The sequence below is a fragment of the Plectropomus leopardus genome, chromosome 2 (assembly GCF_008729295.1).
Source record: "Plectropomus leopardus isolate mb chromosome 2, YSFRI_Pleo_2.0, whole genome shotgun sequence".
Taxonomy (NCBI): domain Eukaryota; kingdom Metazoa; phylum Chordata; class Actinopteri; order Perciformes; family Serranidae; genus Plectropomus; species Plectropomus leopardus.
In genome coordinates this window covers 38,946,256-38,961,334 of record NC_056464.1, presented here as the reverse complement: position 1 = coordinate 38,961,334, position 15,079 = coordinate 38,946,256, and the positions used below count along the sequence as shown (strand labels likewise).

General features: G+C 39.6%; 1 protein-coding gene across 3 annotated transcripts in view; it reads right to left on the bottom strand.

Moving 5' to 3' along the window:
• Nucleotides 1-15,079, bottom strand: part of matn4 (matrilin 4) — a 36,977-nt gene that overhangs the window by 6,871 nt on the left and 15,027 nt on the right. The window contains exons 2-11 of one of the 3 annotated variants that reach the window (XM_042510600.1): nt 11,632-11,785; nt 8,285-8,460; nt 7,989-8,147; nt 7,234-7,465; nt 5,589-5,711; nt 4,769-4,891; nt 3,526-3,648; nt 2,339-2,461; nt 1,179-1,301; nt 287-409 (exon numbers count right to left, since the gene is read on the bottom strand). In XM_042510600.1, the coding sequence (XP_042366534.1) occupies nt 287-409; nt 1,179-1,301; nt 2,339-2,461; nt 3,526-3,648; nt 4,769-4,891; nt 5,589-5,711; nt 7,234-7,465; nt 7,989-8,147; nt 8,285-8,460; nt 11,632-11,713 (1,387 nt within the window). In that variant the 5' untranslated portion in view covers nt 11,714-11,785. The remainder of the gene's footprint in view (nt 1-286; nt 410-1,178; nt 1,302-2,338; nt 2,462-3,525; nt 3,649-4,768; nt 4,892-5,588; nt 5,712-7,233; nt 7,466-7,988; nt 8,148-8,284; nt 8,461-11,631; nt 11,786-15,079) is intronic. The other 2 variants (XM_042510607.1, XM_042510615.1) reach the window with 2 other exon arrangements.

The window sequence follows — 15,079 nt, the reverse complement described above, 5'->3', positions numbered from 1 at the left end:
TTTGAGCAATTTCTTGTCAAGTTGCTTGTTGTCTTCTTTCCATTTTTTTGGAAGAAATCAAGCCATTTTTTTTTTCAGGTTTCAAAAGGTTAACTGCAGTAAGTCTGAAGAAACTTTTCCATTATTATCTAAAGCTGTTTTTTATGATGTTTAGTGATGAGTTTTCTAATCAGATCTGTTAAAGAACCATGATCCTGTCTGTAAATGCCCACGCTGAGTTTTCTCCTTCAGGGACTGTTGAGATGATTTTACATAACACAGATCGTTTTTCAGAGGGTGGACTTACTGCCGCAGCTCTTGCCGTCGTCCTGCAGCAGCTGTCCCTCCGGACAGACGCAGTAGTACGCTCCTGGAGTGCTCACACACTGGTGCTCACAGCCGTGCTCCACGGTGTTACACAGGTCCATGTCTGCAGACACACGGGCGACAAACACAGATTTCCTCTCAGAACAGACACGTCCTGCTCAGATACATGCGAATGCAAGTCAAGAGGCGCTGCTTACATTCACACAAGTACTGTGTGAGTTTTGGTAGTACTTTAAACACTACTGTTGTTTATCAAGTCTTTTTTAAATCATCAGTGTACAACCACTAAAAGTGTTTTTTTTTTTTAATTATTTTTTATTTTTCCTTTTTAAAAAATTAAAATACGTCATAAAAACCCCATTAAAATAAAACTGAAAAATCGGCCTGTTCATTAAAAATCTTCATATAATTTGCATTGAAATAGACCGATGATCTAACACTGAAAAATAATCTACATCAATCTGCCTATAATCATTATTTTAAAAACTTAGCACTGCATGCACCATAAAAAGTTAGGTTTATACACGGCACTTTAGGCCGCTCTACGTGTTATTGCAGGCGCAGTTAAAAATGCAACACAATTTCATACAGCAAATGCAGTTGTGGGTCCCTGCGGCATCTCTCTCAACTAAGAGGTCCTTGGCCTTAAAAAAGTTTTAAACATGGCACAACAGAGTCCAGGTTTTTAAAATACTGAACGTACGATCTGAAAAACTTTTTAACAACCAGATAAAATAAATTTTAACTTAGGTATAAAACAGTGAGATGACACAATAGATGAACTGTAGAGAAATGCATAATACAGAGAAAAAAGTGTGTGTGTGTGTGTGTGTGTGTGTGTGTGTGTGTGTGTGTGTGTGGGGTTCACTGACTCGTGCAGGTCTTCTTGTCTTTGTTGAGCTTGAATCCTTTGTTGCAGTCGCAGGTGAAGACGCCGGGCGCACTGACACAGATCTGCTCACAGTCGTGCTTTCCCTCAGCACACAGGTCAATGGCTGAAACACACACACACACACACACACACACACACACACACACACACACACAGAGTTATTTCCAGTTCGTCATTAATGCTATGATTGAACATTTTTCTGTGTGTTTGTGGTTCTCTTCGTGTGCAAGTTTAGCCACAGAATTGTGTATTTATCAGAAAGAACAAGAAGAAAAATACTACTGATCACATTGAGTTTTGTGCTGCAGCTACACGAAAGAAATATGATAAAACTGGACCATCTTTTCATTATTTTTTAAGATTAAACGAAGTAGTCCCTGACTCCAAAGTGATGTTTTCAACTGCTTATTTACCCTGAAAAACAGACTTAAAAAGATTTAATTTACATCATGAAACAGAGGCAGTACACTGTTCACATTTAACCCTTTAAAACCTAGATCAGCACCAGTTTCTTGTTCTGCAATCAGATGCCTTTTACAAGCATTTTAACTTTTAAAACCTGAGTTTATTTGAATCCCTTCAAAAATATGAACAAAAGGCAACATGCAAGAAACTGGCAAAACTTGGAGAGTAAACAAGTTTAAAGTCATTTTCAAAGGAGAAACTGAGAGAGAAAATTATATATATATACAATAATAGGAAAAATGTCTAGAAATCAAAATTCATGCCTTTTTTAAAATTTTAAATTATGCTACAGAATATATGAATGCATGAATTTTAAATTAAAAAAAAATCTGGTAACTTCCTTGTTTATTGTTGGCTTTTACTTTTCTTGCTAATTTTAAGTTAATTTTTCTTGTAACTTTTTGCTATGTTTTGGGTAAATTATTCTCAAGTTGCTCATTGCTCATTCCCATGTTTTTGGAAGAAATCAAGTCAAATTTCACATGTTTCAAAGGGTTAAAAAGTTTGGCACAAAAATAGTTTTGTATTTTTACTGACTTTACTAATTGATTGACAAAATGTAAAAACACACTCCTACTGCAGGACAGATGCACCAGCAGCCATTTCCTTTCATTGTTAATGTATGTGTTTGTGTGTGCGTGTGTGTGCGTGTGTGTGCGCGAGCGCCTGACTAACGTGCACAGGTCTTCTTGTCTTCATTGAGTATGTATCCTTTGTTGCAGTCGCAGGTGAAGACGCCGGGCGCGCTGACGCAGATTTGTTCACAGTCATGTTTCCCCTCGGCACACAGGTCAATGGCTAAATAACACACACACACACATTAAATTAAAGTGTGTGTGTGTGTGTGTGTGTGTGTTTTTTTGCATTTTTTTTACACACATCCCCTGTTAAAATTAGCGGGTAATGCCATATTTCAGTTTGGAAAGGGTTAAGTGATCCTGCAGAAATCATGCATGTGTGTGAGCGGCTCCATCAGGCAGGTTTCACCGACATAAAATCTGATCCTCACCTCCATCACAGCCGCAGACATGTTTTTATTTTTGCCGTCAATCAGGGGTCACACGGTCATGAAAAACCAGGAAAAGTCATGGAATTTGCAAATAGCAATTTCCAGGACTTGAAAAATCATGGAAAACTAAATATATCCCGAAGGTTTTGGTAAAGTCATCACGGACTGTTGGAAATTTGAAAATCCAGTTATAATTTCCGTTTTTACAGTTTCTGGTTGTGATGAATGCTGACATTTGTGGTAATTTTTAAAGAAAACGTGCAGGTTTGGAAGCCATGTATTCTTTAAAAATCTCAAAATATTTTGAAATTAAAAAAAGCCAAAAACTTGAAAAGAAAAAAAAAAAATCAAAAATTTTGAAATAAAAATAAGTCACAGATTTTTTTTCTTTCAAAAGTCATCAGTATTTTTTCTTTAAAAATTGCCCAAAATTTAAAAAAAAAAGCTAAAATGCTTTCTTTAAAATCAGCAGTAAAAAAAAAAAAATCATTTTGCCATTTGAAGTGGTATGCCCCTCCTCTCAGCCAATGTAAAAAACATAAGTTCTGCCCCAGTGCTTAGAAATTATTTCCCCCTTTTTTGCACCACCCCCTCCCCTCTCATAAATAACAAGCAGTCCTTAAGTTATATTTAAATATTCAATTTTAATTCTGTTATGAATTAATTAATTTTTTTAAAAATATATATTTTTAAAAATCTGTCAAACTGTTATGAAAAAGAACTGATAAAGAATATAGATGATCGTTTCAGATCTTTTAAACTTGCCTCAAAGTCATGGATAATCTTGGAAATTTGTTAGTAAAAATGTATATGTACCCTGACAGTGACGGTGAGTTTCGTCTCCCGTACTTACCCTGGCAGGTCTTGCCGTCGTCCTGCAGCCTGTAGCCGTCGTTACAGCGGCAGTGATAGCCATTGAGCACACTCACACACTCGTGATCACAACTGTGGTTCCCAAACGAACAGTAGTCGATCACTGAGGGGAGGAAAGCAGCGAGGCAATAAGCAGCAGAGCGAACAGCAGCGACACGCGTGGGATTGCATCCATGTTCCCTTTGTCTCACAAAAAACCTTACCTTAAACACGCCACGAAATAGTACGTCAGGAGTTAAAGGGATGATTCTGATATTTTAAAGTGGGCTTGTGTGAGGGACTTAGCCATAGTGAGTGTATCACATACAGTATATGAGAGTGTGCACGCCCCCAGTTTGGATAAACAGGCAGGAATTTGTAGCAGGGGGGCCGCCAACAGCTTCAGTTCCCCATCTTTGCTCTCGCATTAGCCATCAGACTCCATTAACCCTTTGAAACCTCAGCATATTTGCCTGATTTTGTTCAAAAACATGGGAAAAAGGCAATTACCCCAAATTTGTCAAGGAAAAAGTTAAAATTACAAAAGAAATTACCTGAAAATAAATTCAGAAAATGTAAGGCACATTAAAAAAACACACACAAAAGTGACCTTTAAATTGTGCATAAAATGCACTGTGAAGTGTGCAGAACTTCCTCTGTTCTACGTAAATCTGCCATTTATTGCAACAACGGTAGTCCTGCTTACTTCTCCAAACTGGGGGCGTGCAGACTGACAGACTGACATCTGTATCTGCATCTGTAGGAAAAGCACTGACTCTGGATAAGTACCTCTCACAACCCCACTTCACAAATACCTAAACCATCCCTTAAAGTTGATACTTGCTGTTAAAGCAGCTTAATTCATTCTCTTTCAAAGCCCCACATCACAAATGAAAGTCATGGTTGTGTTGAGGTCACATCTTTAAGATTTCAGAATTAGAGTGAGTTATAAATGCTGTTCTTGTAAAACAGGGATTTTTGACAGGAGGAACATGGTGCAATCCCAAACTCAGCTTCATGAATCAGCAGAGAAATCATGAGTCAGCAGCTTGTGAAGCTCAGAATCCATTTCAGTACGAATGAACATGAATTCAAGTCGAACACACTTCTTAATGTGAAGCCAGGAGCTATGAGCAGGTATTTATGTGTGTGTTTGTTGTGTAAAATGACATAATGTGTGTGTGCTCAGATGCAGTTTGTTGGTGTGTTTTCGGCATGTGTTTGTGTGTGTTTGTGGGACTAACTTGAGCAGGTCTTCTTGTCGTCGTTCAGTTTGTATCCTTTGTTGCAGTCGCAGGTGAATGAGCCGGGAGAGCTGACGCAGATCTGCTCACAGTCGTGTTTCCCCTCCGCACACAGATCGATGGCTGAAACACAAATACAGACACAAAGGCAATACATAAAGGTACTGCATTATCATTACGTGTGGACTGATAAATAATTTCACCTTTTGCATGCGAGCATTTTAAGTACGGGATGAGTTTATAGGCACTTATGTCTTTACATTCAGAGTAAGTTTACTTTTAAATTACATTTATATTGGTGTTAATAGTGAATTTTTTTCTCTGCTGCTTCATGTGCACCTTTAACTGAATTCATATACAGCTTTTTAAATAGTTTTGATCTGAGGTTTTCACACAGAAGGAGACGTGAGGCAGTGATACTGTGTGAGGTGAGAGCACACGCTGGTGAAAACAGGAAGTTAATGATTAAAGTTTGGTTTACTGACACAGTCAGCAGTGGCTGAGACACGCAGCTTATTCAGGAAATTAAAGTAATAAACTCATCACCTTACAGCCACAGTTTGAGGCAAACGACATGTTTTTAGATTCTACTGATAACTGCAAAACTTGTTTGAGAATCATTACATTAAGTTTTCTTCAGTGATAGTTGTCTTTACATCCATGTGTGCACTTCAAATAGGAGCAGCTATGAGCTAATTTAGCATACCTACAGTGTCGGTTTTTGGTTTGAGCAAATTGCTCCACTAATGTAAAAAAAAAAAATTTCCAATGAAATGTTAATGCAGTTTTATTATTGTGTGGGGTATTTTTTTTTTGTTACCTGCACACGTCTTGCCGTCATCGTTCAGAGTGTATCCAGGCAGACAGAGGCAGTGGAAGGAGCCCGGGGAGCTCTCACAGATGTGCTCACAGCCGTGATCCGACTCCAGACACAGATCCACACCTGCAGCAGAGAGGAGGTCCACTTCAACAGCCGAAACACCTACGTATCAGCTGCAGGGCCACCATCAGTACTACAACTGTCCCTGAAGTTTGGTTTGTTTTTCAAAGATTTTCAGATAATAAAATTACAACGCAAGCGTGGACATGTCCAACAGCCCGCTCCAGCGCAGACATGTCCGACAGCCTGTTCCAGTGCACGGACATGTCCGACAGCCCATTACAGCGCGGACATGTCCGACAGGCTGATTCAGCGCGTACATGTCCAATAGCCTGCACCACTGCACGGACATTTCCCACAACCCGCTCCAGTGCGGACATGTCCAAAAGCCCGCTCCAGCACAGACATGTTTGACAGCCCACTCCAGCATGGACATGTGTGACATCCTTTAGGACATTTATCAGATTTTATGCTACTTTTTATATGTGCAGCAGTTTGCCTAACTTCTGTAAAGACACTTTGATGTGATAAAAAAAAGTTTCCTTTTAATGATCGATAGAATTACTTAATCAGATTTGATTTGTTTCAGGGGATTTACCAACATCAACCTTTGCCATTGTGATAATTGTGATTTTCAAGTCCTGGTGACAGCAGTAAAATTATGTCTTTGATTGCTTTTACACTAATTGTGAAAAAAAATATTTATTTTCTCTGCAGGTGTGATTGAACCTGTGTGTCTGCAGAGATGAGCATTTTAATCCCTGAGCCACCTTCCATCCATCCACCTCTGAGCTACAAACATCAGGTGTTGTTGTTTTTTGTCTTCAACTTGACCTGTCTGTCTTCAGCAGCAGGGGGAAATATTTTGCACTTAAAGGATTTATGGAGGCTGTTATGAAAAAGTATTAGGTTCTGTGGGGTTAGATGGGCACAGTGATTTTTTTATTATTTTTTGTTTTGGGCGAGACATTCAATGTGTTTGTACTGAATCTGGTGTTTCCCCAGGTGAAGGTAGTGGAACAAAATTTAAATTCCAGAGACTTGGCTGCAGGCATTTTATGTTGTTTTATGTTGAGGTGACTTCAAATAAAATTAATCCATTAGAGGCATTAAGGTCTTTACTGGTTTCAGACTTTGGATTTTACAAAAATATGATCATGTCAAATCAATAAGGAAGACTTGAGCCAGATTACTCCCTCATAGGGCAGGTGTTTGTTTGAATTTATGAAGTTTGTGTTTATTTGTAATTGTTGTTGTCTTAGCAGAGTGAGAACTGTTTTCATGTTCCAGTAAAATTAATAATTTTGTGCAATCTTTTGCTCGTCTCACATTTTGTACTCACGTAAAACTCTGCTTTCTGACAAGATTTAATATAATAAAAAAATATAAAAATATGCAACTTATCCAAACTAAGTCAAAGTAAAACCTCATTTGTTCTTTGATGTGGAGGACATGTTTGTCTCACAGTCAACCAGTCGTCTTTAAAGATCGTCTTGGATTGAAAAATGGTTTTGGCAGCTATGATAATGATATGTTATTGTGTACTTTGGATTTTTACTGACGGTGAGTTTTGTTCCAGTCTTACCACAGAGCTTGTCCTGGAACTGTAGTCCAAACTGGTGAATGAGGTCAAAGGACTCCACCAGGAAGACGTGGTCTTCAAAGGGTGGGGACGCCATCGCCCTCAGTGACGCCATATCGGCTCTGGCCACGCCCACAGCGTAGATCTCGATGCCTTTCTCTCTGGCCTCAGCTGCAACCTCCGCCACTCGGTCCTGAGGACGCCCGTCCGTCACGATCACGGCCACATTTGGGACCTGAGGGACACAACAGGACCAGAGCTCAGGTAACGAAGGGATGTGGTGTGGTGTTAAACTCACGGAGAGACAGGACCAAGCTCTCAAACGTGTGCATTAACTTTCACAAGAATATAAACAATATAAAAAAAAGCTTTTTTTTTTAAACGCTGTGAATTAGTTCGATGATGTCGGTCGCAGTTTTTTGGACATCGGAGCTTTAGTGAGAACTATTAGCGATAAATGGAGGCTTCGAATTTTTATTTCTTCATTTTATATTTAAAAGTATTTAAAGTAATGTATTCTTGTATTAGCTCACAAAACTAAAACAAAGACAAATGATACATTATTTTTTGTTTTATATCCATGAAGATGTTGACAGATCTGAAATAAGCATTTTATCTAAGTTACTTCACCAAACAAATATATTTCATCAAATTTCTGGCAGTGAGTTTGTGGTCAGCTGCAGTCTGAACTAAAAACATAAAAAAAAGGAAATGCACTAAAACTTTGGATTAAAAACAGGCATCTTGTATTTCACTACCTTTGGCCTGTCTCCTTCCTCGGCGGTGAAAGCTGCGTTCATCACATATCTGATGGCGAGTCCGGTCATGGTCCCCTGGGCGAGGGGGATGATCTGATTGATGCCTTTCACCATGGCGTCAAGCTTGGCGTGCGACTTCAGAGAAAACTCACTGCGGACCTGCAGGCAAATAAAATGAAGTATCATCCTCACCTTCATCATCAAACTTCACTGAACAACATTTTTAAAGAATACATAAAGAAAACAACATGGATGTGGATGTAGATGTAGATGAGGGTGCACTGCGTCTGCGGTACCTGGCTGGAGTACTGAACCACTCCCACTCTGGTGGCGTTGAGTCCGATGTCCAGGGTGTTCAGGATGTCGATCATGAACTTCCTCATGGTCTCAAACTCGTGTGGCCTGACGCTGCGGGAGCTGTCGATGAGGAAGACCAGATCCACCGGACCAGACTTACATTTCTGCTCAGCACCTGAGAGAAGGAATAAAAACATGCAACACATCAATTTACAAAAAACTCCTGTTTATTGCAGCAATAGTTTCTGCACTTGCATGAGGTGGTATATCAGGCAAAAATCCATATTTCCCAAACTGCGATGGAAACACTCTTTTTTTTTGGCTTTTCTAGGTCACATGATGCTGTAGCTATGTGCTTGTCATTAGGAACTCATGATGCAACAGGAGCTACAATTCCTCCGTGAAATCGTGGACTACATCTCCCAGAAAAACCTCATACGTGGCCGCTCCCACGTATAAAGGCTCTCCTTTCCATCATGGCTCCATAACACGCCTACGTGGCCTTTGATGGGAAATAATGACGCTGAGTGCGGTGGCTGCAATAGAAATAAAGCTGCTGATGTTTTAAACATCCATCGCCATGGTTACTGGGATGTTATCGCCAGAGGAGAAGTCGCAAAACATCACTCAGTGGAAACACAGTCAGCTCACAATTGTGTTTTATTGACATTTCGAAAATATCACTTAAATTTTGTGCAAATCTGTCATGGTAACCCGCTTGCTAGTCATATCCATTCCTTCTCTTACAGTTTCCTTGCATTTCACCGGAACTATTTATATAATAATAATAATAATAGTGATAATTATAGGCTTTTGTGTAGCACTTATCTAAACAAAGTTACAGAGTGCTTCACAAAATGCATAAGAATATACAAAGAAAAATACAAATACAATAAATAAAAACACGTTAGGAGCTTAGATAAAAGGAAGGGTTGGCGCACTCTATTCGTGACCTTGGGAGGACTGATGAGGGTAGACGAGAGGATCTTAGGTTGTGACCAAGAACATATAAGGTCAAAAGTTCAGATATATAGCTCAGGGTTAAACCATGTTGGGCCTTAAGAGTCATTGAAATAATCTTAAACTCAATTCTAAAATTAACAGGCAGCCAACGGATAGAGGCGAGAATTGGAGTGATGTGTGTCCTACGAGCTGTTCCAGGTAAAATTCGAGCAGCAGCATTTTGCACTAGCTGACTTTACAGATTTCCATCATTGATATTCAACGGACACCCTGAATACGATCAGAGTCGAGTATTTATCCACCAGACACCAGCTGAAGTGTCTTTATAATGAATGTGTGACAGCTTTCATTTGTGAACAACGAGTCTACAACTTAACATGCAACACTATATGCCTGAGAGTCACTGTTTTCTGAGGTGTGTGTGTGTGTGTGTGTGTGTGTGTGTGTGTGTGTGTGTGTGTGTGTGTGTGTGTGTGTGTGTGTGTGTGTGTGTGTGTGTGTGTGTGTGTGTGTGGTTTTCAGTTTTACATTTTTCCGGAATAAAGCAGCGGTTCAGACCTTTGCTCACCGGTGTAACTTTCACATTATTTACCACCTGAACTCGCTCCTCCATGACTCAGGCACCTGCTTTTGTCTTTAACTTTTCAACATCGAAGTGAACACACTCCCGTTGTAACATCATCTCAGTTCAAAAACAAAGCAGTCATGGATGAGGTATGAGGCGAGTCTGTGTTCGCGGTGTGGCTTTACGAGTCGGGGAGGAATTGTTTGATTAATGCAGATCCAGGAAATTTGTCACAAAGGCTTCAGCTGAGAGTCACAGTGGAAGAGACTCAGTAAAAGCAGACATGAGGGATTGTTTTCTTCAGTTTCAGACACGAACAATGGCCGATTTTTAACATCTTCTAAATATGTCAGGCTCCTTGTCTGGACATATATATCACGTCAGCCTTCAGCTGCAGATACAACGTAAACTAGTCTGATATATGTCCCAAAACATCAGGACCTTTATGAAAAGTCATGATTCGTGCACTCGTGAGAAGAGTCCTGCTCAGCGGTCCATTTATCAACTTGTAAGTTAAGTTTCTGAAAACTTGTTGTGATGTACGCTGATGTTTTATAAGACATCTGCACCCAAGAAAGTTGCTTTTAAAATGATTTTGTCTGTTTTGTTGCTAAGTATTTCTAAAAATGACAAACAAAATAAAATAAATAATAAATAAATAAAAATTCTATATAATCTCAATATTCCTGCTGTAGAGCTCCAGGCTCGGGCCCACCTCCAGTCCTGAGACCCACTGCGGAAAATCCAGTTATCAGTTTTCCTTATCAATGAATAACGTTTACATGCCACAACATTAAAATGCACAGTGTTTTGTTTTATCTTGCTTATTGATAATGAATAAAGTAGCTTACTGACGGCATGTTTAATGCATTGTATCACCACCACGCTGCTGTAGGTCTGTTATAAGCTGATTTATTACATGTGGTTTCACGTTGAGGCTATATATGTATAATATATATATATATATATATATATAATATATATAGCTGTCATGAATGCTGAAATTTTTTTTTGTTTTTTTGCACCAGGCTGTAAACATCTGTAGGTGTTGATACTTGGTCGTCTAATGCTATCGTCAGTTTGGTGTTGGATACTGACAAAAGATGATGTTGATATGTTGTTTGTTTTATGTTGTTTTGTAAAGTAACTAAAATTGAAATTCTTCCAAAAGTCTCATGCCAACGTCAACTTGACGCAGAAGACCGAGTCAGTCAGGAGATACATAGGAAAATATTCTGCGTCTGCAAAACATCATAATATCAACATCCACACAACTTAATTTCTAGCATCGTTAGACATTGAAAATATTGTCTGCTTGATTTTTTTTTTTTTGTTCCAACCAGAATTTCATGTCTGTCCAACGAAAGAGTCAAACGTCTTTCTGCCGTCTTATTGATGTACGGTGCAAGCTGGGAATGTCAGCAAAGTCATGCATTTAATTTTATATTATTTGCTGCTTAATGTTACAATAACTAACTTTACAAGCTACAGTTATGTCAGAATATTATGTTATTGGTGGAGAGCCTGCATGCTGTCATATCCTGTTGTCGTCTCTGGCAGGAAGACACATTTTCAGACTCCCTTCCCCGAGCTCAGGACAGAAAAGGGTCTGATGGAGGAGGTGGGCCTCAGCATGGAGCTCTGCAGCTAGACCCTTCTCCAAAATTTTGTGATTTTGTTGTCATTTGTCTTGTGACAGTTTTATCACTTCCATTTTAGGAGACACGTGTCCTCCACCTCAGAGGAAGTTAATAAAAACAGTCTTTCTTTTGTCTGACTGTTTTTTCTCGTTTTCCCTCACAGTATCTGCACACTGACCTGCTTTCGGCCTGGCGGTGGCGAGGACGGCCAGGGCGAGCAGAATGAAGCCACACAGAGCTCCGGGCTGTCTCATCTTCATCCTGATGATACCGATCTAACAGACGGGTCGCTCACAGCTGGACTCTGGAGCTGGATCAAACTGGTGGGTGAGCTGGAAGGGAGGCAGACAGAAATGCAGTAGAGGTTATTTATGGTAACATGGGAGCATCTGAGTTTATGGACACAGAATTATTCCCGCTTTATGGCTGATTTTCTCGAATGTAGTGATGTGGCAAAGGAACAGACTGATGCTGATATCAAGGTCAAAAATGGAGCAAATGTGGCTTAAAAGTTTAGTTTTATTAGACATCAAGTTTACCAATTATCATTGTTTTAACAGCTTTTTAATGTGTGGCGGCTCCACGAGTTCATGTGAAGTTTGATCTTTGAGTTCAGAGTGTGCATTTTGTCTGTTTGTTTGGGTTAGAGTGAGCTTTAAAAGAAACAGCACTAGAGACCCACCTGACATCAGCTTTCTTGTGATGCACTCAAAGGCTTTTTTCATTGTTTAAAGCTTTGAAAGCAAATTGGTTTGATTTCTCTTGAAAAACATGAGTAAAAATGCAATGAGCAACTTATTAAGAGATTTCCCACAAACTGCAAGAAATCAGGAAAAGGTGTCAAGAAAAAGACCTGAAAGTTAGTTTTGAAAAAGAGAGAAATTATTAAATGTTAATAACAATAAAAAATAAAATATGGGAAAATATTCAGAAAACTATAATTACACTAATAACAACATCAATATAATAATAATAATAATAATAACTATTCGATCTATATATTTTATATATATATTTCTTTGTTTCTTATACTTTTTTTAAACCTTTTTTGGTTGGTAAATTTCAGTTAATTTTCTTGTAAGTGTTTTGAAAGAAATTAAGCCAATTTGCTCTGGTTTTGAAGGGTTAAACATGGTTTAATAGCATCAATTTAAAATCAAGTTCACAAATTGTCTTCATTATAACTCACAAGATTCACAAACAGAACCGCCGACTTTTTGCTGGACACATTTCACCCACAAATCCAACATGCTAACGTTATTAGCATAATCCTGTGAGATTTTAAATGCTCTTTTGAGGGGGCTTTTTGTCGTAGCAGTTAATATTTTCTTTTCTCTAAAATAAGAGCAAACAAAAGCTTCATTTGCACTACAGGAAATACTTTTCATCTTATGAAAACAAACAGGGACTCTGCGTTGTTGTGACATGAGGCTACATTTCTGGAGAGGCGCACATTGGGCTTTGGCGTAGGGTTTTTACAGAGCCTCCACTGTCGGTGCAGCATTGATTCACCGCATAATATAAATCCTGCTTAAGCCAGAGAATAAAACAGACAGCATCAGTTGTTTCAGCATATGGAAAAAAGGCAGCATATGTTTATGTTCAGCTGACAGCACCCTCCAGCTGCAGCAGTCATTATGGTGCTGCTGCTGTTACAGCGTATTGTGATGTTGATGTTGAGCCACAACATTTAAGGAGGCGGAGATGGATGGATGTGTCAACTGAACTCCAGACACAAAACCACCAGGCGTGACACCAGAAACCATGTTGTTCCTCCTATTTCCTACCAACAGTCCACGGTGGTTTCTTTTAACCATGACTACAGCCTGAACCTCACCAAACCTTAGCAGCATCAGGTCAAAAAACACTCATGTTGTTCTAGAGGTTTTTAATTGTTTAACCCTTTCATAGACATCAGTTTTCTTGTGCTGCATTCAGATGTCTTTTTACTAGAATTTAAACCTGTGCAACCTTAGAAAATTGATTTGATTTCAGTCAAAAACATCCTGAACACAAACACAGAACATAATGAGCAGCTTGACAAGAAATTTTCTGCAAACTGCAAAAAACGAAATGATTTGAATATTACAGGAAAAATGTCCAGAAAATCAGACATATAATTACAACTTTCCTGTGGTTATTTTCTCAGATTTTTAAAAAAAACTTTTTTTGTTGCTTATTTTCAGGTTTGTTTGTTTTTTACATATATTTTTTTGCAAATTTTTGGGCCATTTATTGTTAAATTGCCCCTTGCCCTCCCATGTTTTGAAAAAAAGTGGAGCCAGTTTGTTCAGGTTTCAGAGGCTTAATTTGCAGGACTTTTTGGAGGTGACAAGATGAGGAGAACATATATTTTCCAGAACACCATATATTTGAACCTGCTCTTATTAGTTTGTGTTCAAAGTTTTTCACTTTGAGCATGACATGACGGCACAAATCTGCTTTAAGACCCTCAGTCAGTGGTGAGTTAGTGTTGTTTCTGCTCCCTCTAATCGCTCGCCTGTGATGCAGCAGCTCTGTAAATTCCTGTCCTTTGTGTGTTTGTAAAATGATTATAATGTGGATGACGGGCGTGTTACGGAGGGACATTCCAGTCCTGCCCTGTCGTAAAACACTCGGCTGCAAACACCTGGAGAAGGTGCACCGTAACGCCTGCTAATAGGCGGCTGCAGATAAACACACCGGTCCCTAATCTGCCGTGTGTGTCAGAATCCCTGCAGGCTGTCAGCTCCAGCAGCAGCAGCAGCAGCAGCTCCAGCAGCAGCAGCAGCAGCAGCAGCAGCAGCAGCAGCAGGGGGATAATGATAATGTCTGCGTGTGTTTACGTTCAGGGCACACGGTCAATTCAAACAGGCACCGTGAAAGTCCCCCCTGCCTCTGGTCCACAGAGAGGGGTCCTTTAGCGGTTTATCGCTGTCTGAGTGGCAGCCAGAGCTTGTGGTCATTGCTGGATCAGGTCTGACTCATGACTCAACACGTCGACGAGCACAAAGGCTCTTTTCTCTGTTTGTGTCTCTGTTTGTCTCGTTGTCATTCTCCGTAGCTCTCGCTCGCTGCCCGCTTTCTCTCATCCACAGATTTTCATGTCTTCATCTCTGCAGCGATCGCAGGGTCAGCCAAACATTTGGAGCGCATTACTCATGCTCCTGCCTTCTGCATCTTGGCAGTGACCTGGACAGAATGAATTGTCCACGCTCCTAAATGGGACCATTTGTGCTCATTTTGAGGTGCATACATTTTGTATTTTGGGTTTCTCCTGGAACACGTTTGCTTGAAAGTCGGAGATTCGAATCATCAGTTAGAAACAGTCAGTCGGCTGAGATAGCTTCCTGTCAAGCAGTCTTTCTTTTTCTGTGAAGCGTACTTTTGGGGACTTTTTGGTCCCCAGATTTGCTGCAGAGCATGAGCTCTTGGCTAGAAAGGTGTCCATTACAGATTTGTGCAAAACTTAAGTGATATTTTTGAAATGTCGATAAAACATGACGACTGCGTTTCCAGTGAGTGATGTTGTGTGACTTCTCCTCTGGTGATAACATCCCAGTAACCATGGTGATGGATGTTCAAAACATTAGCAGCTTTATTTCTATTGCAGCCACCGCACTAGCCGACATTATCTCCAATCCAAG